The sequence below is a fragment of the Danio rerio genome, chromosome 13 (assembly GCF_052040795.2).
Source record: "Danio rerio strain M-AB ecotype USA chromosome 13, GRCz13ab, whole genome shotgun sequence".
NCBI classification, from domain to species: Eukaryota; Metazoa; Chordata; class Actinopteri; order Cypriniformes; family Danionidae; genus Danio; species Danio rerio.
Genome location: NC_141033.1, coordinates 65,001 through 77,500, shown reverse-complemented (window position 1 = coordinate 77,500; position 12,500 = coordinate 65,001). Strand labels below are relative to the sequence as shown.

At 48.6% G+C, this 12,500-nt stretch overlaps 3 protein-coding genes across 18 annotated transcripts in view; 2 read left to right on the top strand and 1 right to left on the bottom strand.

Moving 5' to 3' along the window:
• Window positions 1–5,964, top strand: part of ccdc88ab (coiled-coil and HOOK domain protein 88ab) — a 32,563-nt gene extending 26,599 nt beyond the window's left edge. For 6 of the 15 annotated variants that reach the window (XM_087278665.1, XM_087278662.1, XM_087278659.1 and 3 more), the window contains 2 exons: window positions 584–645; window positions 5,582–5,964. In XM_087278665.1, the coding sequence (XP_087134791.1) occupies window positions 584–636 (53 nt within the window). In that variant the 3' untranslated portion in view covers window positions 637–645; window positions 5,582–5,964. The other 9 variants (XM_087278663.1, XM_087278658.1, XM_087278656.1 and 6 more) reach the window with 7 other exon arrangements.
• Window positions 1–7,264, bottom strand: part of prorsd1 (prolyl-tRNA synthetase domain containing 1) — a gene marked incomplete at its 3' end in the record, with an annotated part of 78,620 nt that extends 71,356 nt beyond the window's left edge. Inside the window, 5 exon segments of the mRNA NM_200642.2 lie at window positions 5,718–5,834; window positions 5,875–6,014; window positions 6,049–6,468; window positions 6,884–7,053; window positions 7,176–7,264. Of these exon segments, the coding sequence (NP_956936.2) occupies window positions 6,049–6,468; window positions 6,884–7,018 (555 nt within the window). The 5' untranslated portion in view covers window positions 7,019–7,053; window positions 7,176–7,264.
• Window positions 7,265–8,661: 1,397 nt separating this feature from the next.
• Window positions 8,662–12,500, top strand: part of rtn4b (reticulon 4b) — a 9,846-nt gene continuing 6,007 nt past the window's right edge. Inside the window, 2 exon segments of one of the 2 annotated variants that reach the window (NM_001040335.1) lie at window positions 8,662–9,906; window positions 12,212–12,256. In NM_001040335.1, the coding sequence (NP_001035425.1) occupies window positions 8,946–9,906; window positions 12,212–12,256 (1,006 nt within the window). In that variant the 5' untranslated portion in view covers window positions 8,662–8,945. 2 annotated transcript variants of the gene reach the window in all.

Genomic DNA, 12,500 nt, shown 5'->3' with positions numbered 1-12,500 from the left:
GACGCCCTGCACCACTCCGCCAGCATGCCCTGCGGCGTCCAGGAGCCCCGGCACAGCGGCCTGCGGGCGTTTCTAGGTCCCTCCTTCACCGTAGACTCCATCTTTCTGGACTCCATCTTTAGTGAGCCAGCGGTGACGGGCGGCGCTAGAAACCAGGCCATCCTGTCGCTCAACACGTCTCTGGTTAGCAGCATTAGCGGCGCGCCGCGTACAGCTAGCGGCGGTGCGGACAGCTCAGAGGAGCGTCCTGCCGACCCCGAGGCCTGTGTGAGCGCAGAGGACGGCCTGTGGTACGAGTACGGCTGTGTGTGACGCTCCCGCATGATCTGTGTGTGTGTGTGTGTGAACACCGCACGCTCCTGTAACACACCCCGCGCCTCAACTGTGTTTATTAATCGTGTGTGTGTGTGTGTGCGCATGGCTGACCCGCTGCTCCACTGTTCAGAATGAGTGTGTCCTGAGCCGGTGTGTGTCTGCCACATGGATCCGTGCTGGTGTGTGTGTGTCCGTGCCGGTGTGTGTCGGTGTCTCCAGGGTCCTCTGTGTCCTCCCTCTGCTGAACTCCACTGCTCTTCTTCTGCAGATGTGGAAAACAAGAAGTCTAAAAGCAGAGGAGGCGCTCAGAGTCTGTCGTGAGCTCACGCGGTGAGTGTGTGTGTGTGTGTGTGTGTGTGTGTGTGTGTGTGTGTGTGTGTGTGTGTGTAATCATCCTCGTTTGTACACTCCTCAGTAATGTCTGTTGTCCACAAACCCGACAGACACACAGCAGGAGCCTCATGTTGGATAATAAACAGCTGGATCTGTGCTTCTCTACGCACATACACACACACACACACACACACACACACACACACGCACACACACACAGAAGCATTAAGCAGAGCTGACAATCGAATCACGCAGTGGTTCCTGAGCTGATTTACTGGAGACTGGAGTATTGAGCATCTTCAGGACTCCAGCAGACTCGAGAGCTCCTCCACATCTGCACACAGAGTAAAGATGCTCAGTACTGATGTCAGACGCTTCATTAAACAGGCAGACGGCTGAGCGACACACACACACACACACACACACACTGAAGCCCCGCTCACATCACAGGGTTTCGGCAGTATTTCGTTGGTGTTGGGTGTCGTGGGGGTTCGTAAAGGACAGTTGGGCATCAGTCATGGGTTCTGCAGAGCTTCACTCGCTTCTCTAGAATATCAGGGTGTTTTCAGCAGTGTTATCTCTCACACACACACACACACACACACACATGCAGACGTCTCCATCCCACAGCGAGTGTCTGAGTTCCCTCATCCTCCAGCAGTGTTCCTCTGAGGTGGTCTGGGAATGTTCAGGGCTGTGGCCTCTGCTGAAGCGTCTCCTGCTGATTCAGGCGAGACATTATCAGTGGAAACAGTTTAATATCGGCGCTCCGACACTCTCGATACGACACTCTCGTCTGATTCAGGCTACATTATTATTATCTTATTGAACACAATCTCAGCGCGCCGCGGGTTTAGGCAGAGCGCTTCAGCTCATGTTATTCTTTATTCTTGTGTAAAGTGAGCATCAACACATGCCTTACAATCAAGATAATATTACAGCAAAACTGACCAGCTCCACACGATGAACACAGCACTGATGCGCCTCCACTGCTCCTCTATACGGGTGCAGGATCTGTTCAGCTCTGAGGGAAATAAGGATTTAATGAAGCTCCACTGTGATTCATCACCTCATCTCTGTCATTTGTGCTGATGTGTTAATGTCATTATTTTAGCATCTGATCTTCCCTCAGTGCTGATGTGCTTTCACTTTCTCCATCTCGCTCGCCATGAGTTCAGCCCAGGGCTGTTTAATAAGTAACCCTGCAGCTAAACGCAGATTTAGATTTCACAGTAAATATCTTCATCTTACAGGAGTCTTGAGTCTGATCCATGTGGAAATGAAAGAGCTCAGTGTAGTGATCAGCGGTCTGAAGCTTCAGTGTTTATCAGATTGAAATAAGATGAAAACAGTAAATTGAGATGAGAAATATGGTTATTATAGCAGCACTCGTGTGTGCTTTGGGGAATAACGCTCATCACAGGATGACTGATGCTGAGGAAACGTGTAGTCTGGCACATCTGTTACCCACAATAAGGCGAGATTTATTGAAGACAGTGAGCACAGTAGCTCTAAGCTTTTCCCTCGTCATAGCACACGTGCTGCTGCTGCTGCTGCTGCTGCGACAGTAAAAGGGATTTGATTAGCATAATCTGACATGCGGACTTTCAAAACCGACAACACACATCGAGTGATCTGACCGGGGCTTACGGTGTTAGGAGCGCACCAGATCTGCAGCAGACAGAGCTCAGTTCACCGCTGTGTCTGATCTGATCAAATCCACAGACGGCTTGGATGAGCAGCAGCGGTGGACAATCTGGAGGAGATCTGACTAATGCTGGACAGAGATTAGCCAATACCACACTTACACTGTAAACATTAGATTACAGAACTGAGCTCCAGTCTTTTACCTGCTCATCAAACTGGAACCCTAAACTGGAGTGACCCTCGCTGGTGTTGCTGGAATAACCAGCAGTCACATCATCACCACCGTCACAAACACGTACAGACTCAATCTCCAGCTTAACATGGACACATCATGAATACAGCGTTCAGCATGCGCCTGCGCCGTCTCTCTGACACGAGTCTGTTCAGTCGCTCAGCACTACAGCAGACTCACAGCTGCCCTGGACTGAGGAGCATCTGATTATGGAGCATTTGCATTACTGAAAGTGTGTGTGTGTGTGTGTGTGTGTGTGTGTGTTTGTGCGCTTGCGTGCGTGCATGTACGTGTGTGTCATCTGTTCATTTTCACTTCACTTATTTTAAAACCTCTGTTCAGTAGTGGAGTTCATGTAGAAAACACTACATTACCCATGATGCTGTTCACAAAACCCACCAATCAGGATCAGCCAATGAGACAATCCGGCCTTTCAAAATGCAAAATACATTGCTGTGCATCAACATCCAGGATTATTTATTAAGACACGAGCGGTGTTGGTGTGTTTCTGTTCTCCTGCATGTTTGTGTCTTCAATCATGTGTGTGTGCGTGTGTGCGTGCGTGCGTGTGTGTGTGTGTTTGTTTACATGAGAGCAGTGCATTATTGTAGTCTGGTGATGAACCGACTGGTGCATTAAATGGTTTACTCAACACAAGCCGTCCACACACACAATCACCTCCTCCTCCTCCTCTTCTTCTTCTTCTTCTCTATCTTTAATGATTTGTAATAAACGGCTTCCCTGTACTCCGCCAGCTCTGTGTGTTTGATTTAACGTGTGCTCAGTGCTGGATGTAGAGCGCCGCCGCCACAGGAGCTCAACCCTGCTGGAGACTGGAGTTTCCTGGAGGCAGATGATGAAGTGTAGGGCGGAGCATGATCTCAGCCTCCGGGATCTGATTGGATGATTGTGGATGGGAGGAGGGTTTTATTGGCACTTTACACTCAGTTGTGGAGGATTTTCCTGTCCAGCAGAATCACCGTCAGCTCCCTCTGCTGCAGCACACACGCCCTAAAAGACTGAACCCCGCCCCAAATGACTGATAGCCCCGCCCTGAATGACTGATAGCCCTGCCCTGATTGACTGATAGCCCCACCCTGAATGACTGATAGCCACGCCTTGATTGACTGATAGCCCTGAATGACTGATAGCCCCACCCTGAATGACTGATAGCCCCGCCCTGAATGACTGATAGCCACGCCCTGATTGACTGATAGCCCCGCCCTGAATGACTGATAGCCACGCCCTGAATGACTGATAGCCCCGCCCTGATTGACTGATGATAGCCCCGCCCTGAATGACTGATAGCCACGCCCTGATTGACTGATAGCCCCGCCCTGATTGACTGATGATAGCCCCACCCTGAATGACTGATAGCCCCAGTTTGCGCTTTATTACGCTAGATTTGAGATGCAGCTCCTCAAAGGTGAGAGGTGACCACAGCTGGGTCAGCGAGTGTTTCTCTGCTGTGGTTTTTCAGGATGTACTCAGAGCTCATGGAGGGTCTGGAGTGTTCAGCAGAGCTGCATTTCCACTGTAACTCCAGAAATCACCCTGTATGATTTATTCAGTTTGTTTATGAATGACCTGTTGTTTAGGCTGTAATTATTCCAGCTTTACTCTGCTCATGATCAGCAGCTCCTGTCTGAGCTCATCTAGACGCCCGCGCGTGTGTGTGTGTGTGTGTGTGTGTGTGTGTGTGTGTGTGTGTGTGTGTGTGTGTGTGTGTGTGTGTGTGTGTGTGTGTGTGTGTGTGTGTGTGCGTGCGTGCACCTCACCATTAGTAAAGGTCTCAGTAGCAACATGGGCAAAACCAAAGAGCTGTCAGGAAGCACAGGAGAAAACTGCAGAGCTTCACGAAGCTGGAACGGGCTCGGGGAATTGCCCAGCAGCTTGGTGAAGAGAGATCAGCTGTTGGAGCCGCTGTCAGAGAATGGAGGAGGCTGATGATGAGCGCCAGTGTCCCTCAGACTGGGCCCCATGGAAGACCTCTCCTCCTGGGGTATCAGTGAAGCTTAGAATGGTCCAGAATCAGCGAAAGCCTCCCTCCCTCAGTCAGAGCATTAGAGGAAAAACCTTTAGAGGAAGCTGAAACCTGACAGATCTAGAGGAGATCTGAGGAGGAGTGGGCCAGATACCTGGAGAAGAACTACAGGAGCCGTCTGACCTCTGTCATCATCAATCAAGGCTTCAGAAGCAAATATTGAACGTTTATGGTGCACGAGATCAAATACTCGTGATGGAGTAATGTAAGAGTAAATAATGAATAATGAGTGTGACTGGAGGTGTAGATCCCGTCCCTCACAGCTCCAGACCCCTCGATGAGCTCTGCCCTCGCCGTGTGCTGGAGATCAGTCAGATGAAGTACTGGTCACGTATACGCCAGTACGGTGGAGAACCCCAGCGCAGGTGTGTGTGTGTGTGTGTGTGTGTGTAATCGTACCTCAGTGTAGTTACTGTGTAGTGTTCTTATATTAGTGTTTAGATCAGATCATGGCCAGACTTCACAATCTACAGGGCCTGTAATGAGCCTAGAGCAGACGGGTAACCGTGACCAGGCTAGAGGAACAGGAAACCCCCACTGAGATTGAAGCAGTACCCATGATGAGGAGTATCGGTCATCACTGTAGAACACCTGCTGCTGATTTACACCACATTACAGAAGAAACAGCGACGACACACACATGCTTACACTCCAGTGGGCAGGGTGTGTGTGTGTGAGTGCTTGTCATACATGGTGATTAAATGAGCTCAACTGACCACACCCACTCATCAGCTGACCACACCCAGTCAAACATTGACCACACCCACTCATCAGCTGATTGGTTGTTTTATTTTTGTGAGTTCTGAGGATGGACAGCGCACACACACAACTCCTGTAAGTGTTTGAACAAGGCACAATGCTGAAGTTTACTGAGGAAACACACACACACACACACACAATCATACCTCTCCATTTGTGAATGTGTTTGAGATTGTTTGAGTGTGTGTGTGTGTGTGTGTGTGTGTGTGTTGAGCTCTAATCTCCTGTTGTGTCTCCTGTCTCTCCATCAGCGGGTCCCGTCCTCCACTCCTCCTCTGACCGCAGCAGCGTCTCGTCTTTCCTTGAATCAAGGATTATTCCTCTGGATGGAGCAGAACACCACTGACACGAGCACAACCTGTGTGTGTGTGTGTGTGTGTGTGTGTGAGAGAGAGACTCATGGCACTGCAGATGCGTCACCAAAACCCTGAAAGACCAAAAAATACAGGCCGTGTGTGTGTGTGTGTGTGTGTGTGTGTGTGTGTGTGTGTGTGTGTGTGTGTGTGTGTGTGTGTGTGTGTGTGTGTGTGTGTGTGTGTGTGTGCCAAATCATGGTGAAGAGCGCTGTGTTAGTCCAGTGTGAGCGTCTCCAGCTGCATCATTCCTCTTTTCATAAATTAATGTGATGTGTTCAGTCTGACTGCGGATGCTTTATTTCACACACACACACACACACACACACACACACACACTCACACACACACACACACACACACACTCAGTCGAAGCTCAGGATGACGGGTGTGTGCTGGGTCTCCTCCAGGAAGCGCAGCAGGTCGGCGGGTGTGATCCCCATGGTGGCGCTGTTGGTCATGGGGTGGCAGTGTATGTGTGTGTGTCCGCCGTGGGTCAGCTCTCGGTCCAGCACCGCCGTCACGCTGCGCTCGGTGTCCAGGAACAGTGCCAGCGGGGTCACGCAGCCCTGCCGGACCCTCAGCTTCTCCAGCAGCAGACGCTCCTCCGCCAGGCGCAGGTTCGGGGCCCCCAGCCGGCGGGACAGCTCACCCAGGGCCAGGGGCCGGTCGTGACGCACACACACCAGGAACACACGCCGCTTCTTATCCTTCAGGAACAGGTTTTTAGTGACAACACCGCTCAGGTGAGACACATGGGGCATCATCTCCTCCACTGTAAACACCTGCAGCACACACACACACAGAGAGAGAGAGAGAAACATGAACGTGCACACACACACCTACAGTGATTGATCTGTTGTGGTGATGCTACAGTTGCTATGGTAACATAACAGCTGCACTAATGTAGTCAGACGGGCCAGTACTGCTGTGTTCTGCAGCTGTAGCGTTTACTGTAGTGCAATACACCACAGATTACTGTAGTAAAGGCTGAGGTACACTACAGCATTCATCAGAGTCCACTGATCCTGCAGTGTGCTGGAGCACTCATTAACACACAGACACAGTTTAATACACTGATTAGTGTAATGCAGATGACCGGATAGACTAGTATAAGCAGTGTGTGGTCGGTGAGGTGCTTCTGCCGCAGTGAGCGCTGTGTTTGAGGACTGCTGTGTGTTCTCTCGGGGGTTTTCTGACCTCTGGGTGTTCGATGCAGGTCGTCTCGATGTTCAGCCGTTTTAGAAACTCCTCCAACTCTTTCCTCAGGTCGACAGGGGCCACCGCGGCTCCACCAGCTTCACTCACCGCCTCAACGAGCTCTGATTGGTCCATGCCTTCAACGAACCACAGCGATTGGTCAGGAGTCTCTAGCGATGAGCAAAGGAACACCGGCGGCTTCAGTTATCAAACTTTTACAATCGAATAAAATAGTTATTAATAACCACCAGTATTAAAGTCGAACGTAAAAGACATTAAATAAATCAGTTACCAAACACTTGAGATTAAATAGATCCTCAGATAGGTGCAAATCTGTCACTTTTTTCTCCACACGTCGGCTCTTCACGCCACTGTACTTCCGGTATGAAGGTTGTTGTGGAGCAGCGCCATCTGCCGCCGGTTTCACACACACACACACACACACTGGAGCTGTGAGCATCAGCAGCACATCTAAATCCTAAATAAAACACACGGTCATCAGCAGGACACTCGATCATGTGTGTGTGTGTGTGTGCGCTCCTCATTACACGCTTGAACTGCAGATCATGAGTGTTTTGACAGTGTTCACTGAGCAAGAGTCTCCTGGCTGTGAATAAGAGCTGCTGTGTATGCTGACAGATCACCTTACACACTTAAGAAACAGTACTGCACACTTCCTGTCATCACACACACACACACACACACACACACACGCGCGATCGAGTGTCCTGCTGATGACCGTGTGTTTTATTTAGGATTCAGATGTGCTGCTGATGCTCACAGCTCCAGTGTGTGTGTGTGTGTGTGTGTGTGTGTGTGTGTGTGTGTGTGTGTGTGTGTGTGTGCAGCAGTGCTCAGTAACTGGAGTCTCCCTGTAGCTGTGATGAGTGCTGCAGATGTTCCTCAGAGTTCCTCAGCAGCTCTTCTGGAAGTCTGAAGGAGTTTCACAGCTACTGTACACACACACACACACACACACACACACACACACACACACACACACACACACACACTAGCTTACAATAAGCAGAAAGAAAAACAACACTGTAGAACACACTATCACCCCATCATCATCATTATTATTCATTCATTTTTTTCAGCTTAGTGCCTTTATTATTCAGGGGTCACCACAGTAAAATGAACCGCCAACTTATTCAGCATATGTTTTACACAGCAGGTGTGTTGTGGGAATATGAGCATGCAATGGAATACTGTGATTGACCAATCAGAATCTGTTATTCCAGAGAGCCGCGTACAGTAAACACAGAACATACTGTACACACACACACACACACACACACACACACACACACACACACACACACACACACACACACACACCTGTAACATGACCAGCACCACATGTATATATATATGCAGGACTGCTGGAATCTGTTGGAGTTTATATATAGTGTTGTCCAGGGGTGCAGCGGGGATACAGCCCTCTCACTTTTAGAGACAAACCATTTACAAACAGGTGATTAATTAATATATGAACATAAACATTTGGATCTCATACGTGTGTGTGTGTGTGTGTGTGTGTGTGTGTGTGTGTGTGTGTGTGTGTGTGAGAGAGAGAGTTCTCAGAGCACACTTAGGGTAAGGGTTAATATAAACACAAATGTGTGTCCCTCTTCCCAGCAGGGGAACCAGCAGCAGTCAGGAGTGCAGGATTATCTGCTGTCAGGGCTTTACAATCAATAAATGTGATTATAACGGAAGACAATGGAGCAAAAACACACCAACATCCCCAAAGCAGAGTCACTCTGAGCACACACACGGGCTGATCTGCAGCGATAGAGCGAGTGTAGACTGAACTAAGAGAGAGAGAGGCGTGGCTTCTGATCTCCTTCTCTCTATTGGACACTGGCAGCATCAATCATCCGTGCTGCTCACTGATTGGTCAAACCTCTCGCGCGTGTTTCATCATTATTCCGCTTAGTCACTTTGCTGGAGCGAGTAAAGTTTTTTGCTGCCCGAGGCTGTTCTGAGTTCTCCCGCAGTGGCCGCTCTTGCAGCCGGTTCTCCCTCCTCCACAGCCGCAGACCCGCACAAACTCCCGATGGAGGACACAGAACGAGCCTCCTCCGCCGCACTGGGCTCCGCGCCGCATGAGGAGTCTGGGAATGAAGCCTCCGCAGCCGGTAAAACACGCGCCGACGAGCCGCTGCTGGACGCGGAGGAAACTAGAGATGAGCAGGTTACTGAAGTGACTAGCACTCAGCAGATAACTGAGGTAAATACAGCTCCACAGACAGCTGAGGTAACTAGTGCTGAACAGATAACTGAGGTAACTAGTGCTGAACAGACTAGTTTAACACCGACAACTGAGGTAAATACAGCTCAGCAGACAGCTGAGGTAACGTTAACTAACGTTAGTGCTGAACAAATAACTGAAGCTGATCCACAGATAACCGAACAGACTGATATAAGTTTAACACAAACAACTGTGGTAACTAGTCCTGAACAGGTTACTGAGGTAACTAGTACTAGTCCTGAACATGTTACTGAGGTAAAGGCTGATCCACATATAACTGAGGTAACACAGATAACCGAAGACACTAGTTTAACATTACCAACTGAAGCAACTAGTCCTGAACAGGTAACTGAGGTAAGGGTTGATCCACAGATAACTGAGGTAACTAGTTCAACACAAGTAACTGAAGAAACTAGTTTAACACAGATAACTGAGGTAACTAGTCCTGAACAGGTAAGTGAGCTAAAGCCTGATCCACAGATAAGTGAAGAGACTAGTTTAACGCAGACAGCCGGAGTAACCAGCGTTAGTCCTGAACCGATAACTGAGATAACTAGTGCTGAACAGACAAGTGAAGAGACTAGTTTAACACAGATTAGTGAAGATGTAACCGAAGAGACCAGCGTTCCTCCAGTTAGCGGTCCTCCTCCTCCTCCTCCTCATCATCCAGCAGCGGCGGCTCCTCCTCCTGACCGCAGCCTGGCTCCGTGCAACGCCCGCCCGCCCGAGCCCTGCGGAGAGCCGCACTCAGAGCTGCCGCCGGCCGGTGAGTAACCGCCGACACACGGAGCCTTTGTGTGGGGTGGGGAGTGTGTATGTTTCTGCTGATATTGGATCTCTCTCTGTGTGTGTGTGTGTGTGTGTTATTGTGTGTGAACGGTGGATCCTGCGGCCCTCGCGCTGCGGCGGACAAAGACGCGCGTCATCCGCTGTTCTGCTGTCAGAGAGCAGATTCCGCATCTACAGGAAATATTTCACATATATATTTATCTATATCATATTCCTATATCATATTCTCACGGTGTGTGACGGACGTCAGGACTACACGCTATTATAAAGAGGTGTAGAGCGTGCACGCGCGCACACACGCGCACAGAGCGATAAACATGTATTATCTGCTGGTGTGTGTGTTTGTGTGTGTTTGTGTGTGTGTGTGTGTGTGTGTGTGTGTGTGTGGACAGTGACCCTTCAGATGCTGTTTTCCATCAGTCAGTCTGCACAGTTATTCTGACTGCTGAATTGGTTCTGCAGGGTTCTGCTGGGTTCTGCTGGTGTTGTGGTGTTTTCTGTCAGTTCTTCTCTCTCCTGATCATCAGACTTGCTCTGGTTTCCCCATCATGAGCACATGTTCAGATGTTCAGATTTAGTTTCAGCAGACTGGAGTAATGAACACTGATTTTATTTTAAACTCACACACACACACACACACACACACACACACACACACACACACACACACACACACACGTGATGCTGATAGATATGTTGTTGATTCTGCGTGTGTGAGTTTACAGCACTGAGCTCAGCTGTCCCTAATTAATAATGTGTGTTTCTGCTACTGTGGTCTGTAGTCAGGTGTGTGTGTGTGTGTGTGTGTGTGTGTAGACAGACACACTCCTCCAGCAATGAGCTCAGTCTTGCTGTGTTGTTGTAATTGTGCAGTATATGGTCTAGAATGTGTGGTGTTTTTGGTACAAGGTGAATATCCCCTGTATGTCTGCCTGATGCGGTTATCAGGTTATTTCAGGTGGATGCTGTTTTCCCTCACTGGGCACCAGGGGGAGACACTAACCCTGACGTCCACACTGCGCACTGATATCAGACCTGTGTGCACTTCCACTTTGATCAGGAGTGCCCAAACTCGGTCCTGGAACTTCCTTCAACACACCTCGCTGGAAGTGTGTAGTATACCTATAAAGGGCTTGATCAGCTGATTCAGGTGTGTTTAATTGGGCTTGGAAGTAGAATACGCAGGACCCCCTCCAGGACCGAGTTTGGGCACCCCTGACTCAAAAAAATTAATCCTGTCATCATTTCCTCACCCTCGTTCCAAACCTATTGAGTTTCTACTGTTAAACACAGGCTACAGCTTTCTTCAAGATATCTGCTGTAATGTTCAACAGAAATCAAGACACCTGACACATCTTCAGTTTTGGGTCTGTCTCTTCAAGTTAGTGTTGCTTTATGCTGAAGAGCAACGTGACAAAAGGTTTAATTAAAGGACGAGATATTGGAGTATTCCGCGTGGTGTAGCACCGAGGTCATGTTAGACTTTCTCATTGTCCACCATTTTGACGGAGAGGATTGTAAAAATTCCGTCATAACCTATTACTGCCTGTCATTTAATTTGCATATTTTAATTGCTTTTCTATTCATATTTTAATCGTGAACTTGCATGATGAGCTTAAAGGCTAAATTATTAATTTATTTATTTGACAAATGAACAAAAACGCTAACTCTAATTTATTTCATGTTTTATTTTTTTCAAATTAAAACTCGACCATTTGTGCCTGAACACAGGCAGATATAAACAACAAAACATATTACAAAATATAATTCCGGCTAAGATAAGAACATAACTTGAAAAATAAAAATATAACTAGGTGTATTTGCCTTAACTCATATCTTCCGCCTTGTCTGCGTCGACCTGAACTGGGTGCTTTCCTGTGCATAATCAAAATATTAAATATTCGGTTAACGCAACCTCTGGTGTAGCAGTTATCTAGTTAACAAAATGCACAAAGTGTGGACAGAGCAGACGACTAATGTGCACGAACACTGACGATCAGTCGCAGTGACGGACAGTGCTCATCATGGTCAGACCGCTCATGTCAGACTGTGTTTGATCAGTGGCGATTACAGCGATGCTGCAAGTGTGTGGTTGAGTTCTGGCCCAACGCTGGTGTCAGTCATCATTCCTGAACACTCTGATCTGACCTACACACACACACACACACACAGACAGCTGATGCTCTTTATTGATTAGGTGTTATAGTGCTCAGATGAGGTGTGTACGGTCTGTCTGCTGATGGAGGATCTGTGGTAAACACTCTACTGTTGTTGTTTTTCAGGAGAGCCTGAAGTTTCCGTCTCCGTCTTCCAGACTCTTCCGTCAGGTACGCTTCTCCTTCACTCTGTGCTGGTGTTTGTGCAGGTGTGTGCGCTGTGTTTTACACTGCTCGTACTGCTGACGTACACTAATAATCTCAGAGCTGACACACTGCAGGTAATGCTGCTCTCAGCTTGTGTCCTGGTCCAGCCCAAATATCTGAAAACTCCTAACCAAGAAGCATTTCTAGACCAGCAGAATAATGCAGTGCTGTTTTCAGAAATAATGAGTGAACATTGAGAGAGTTTCTC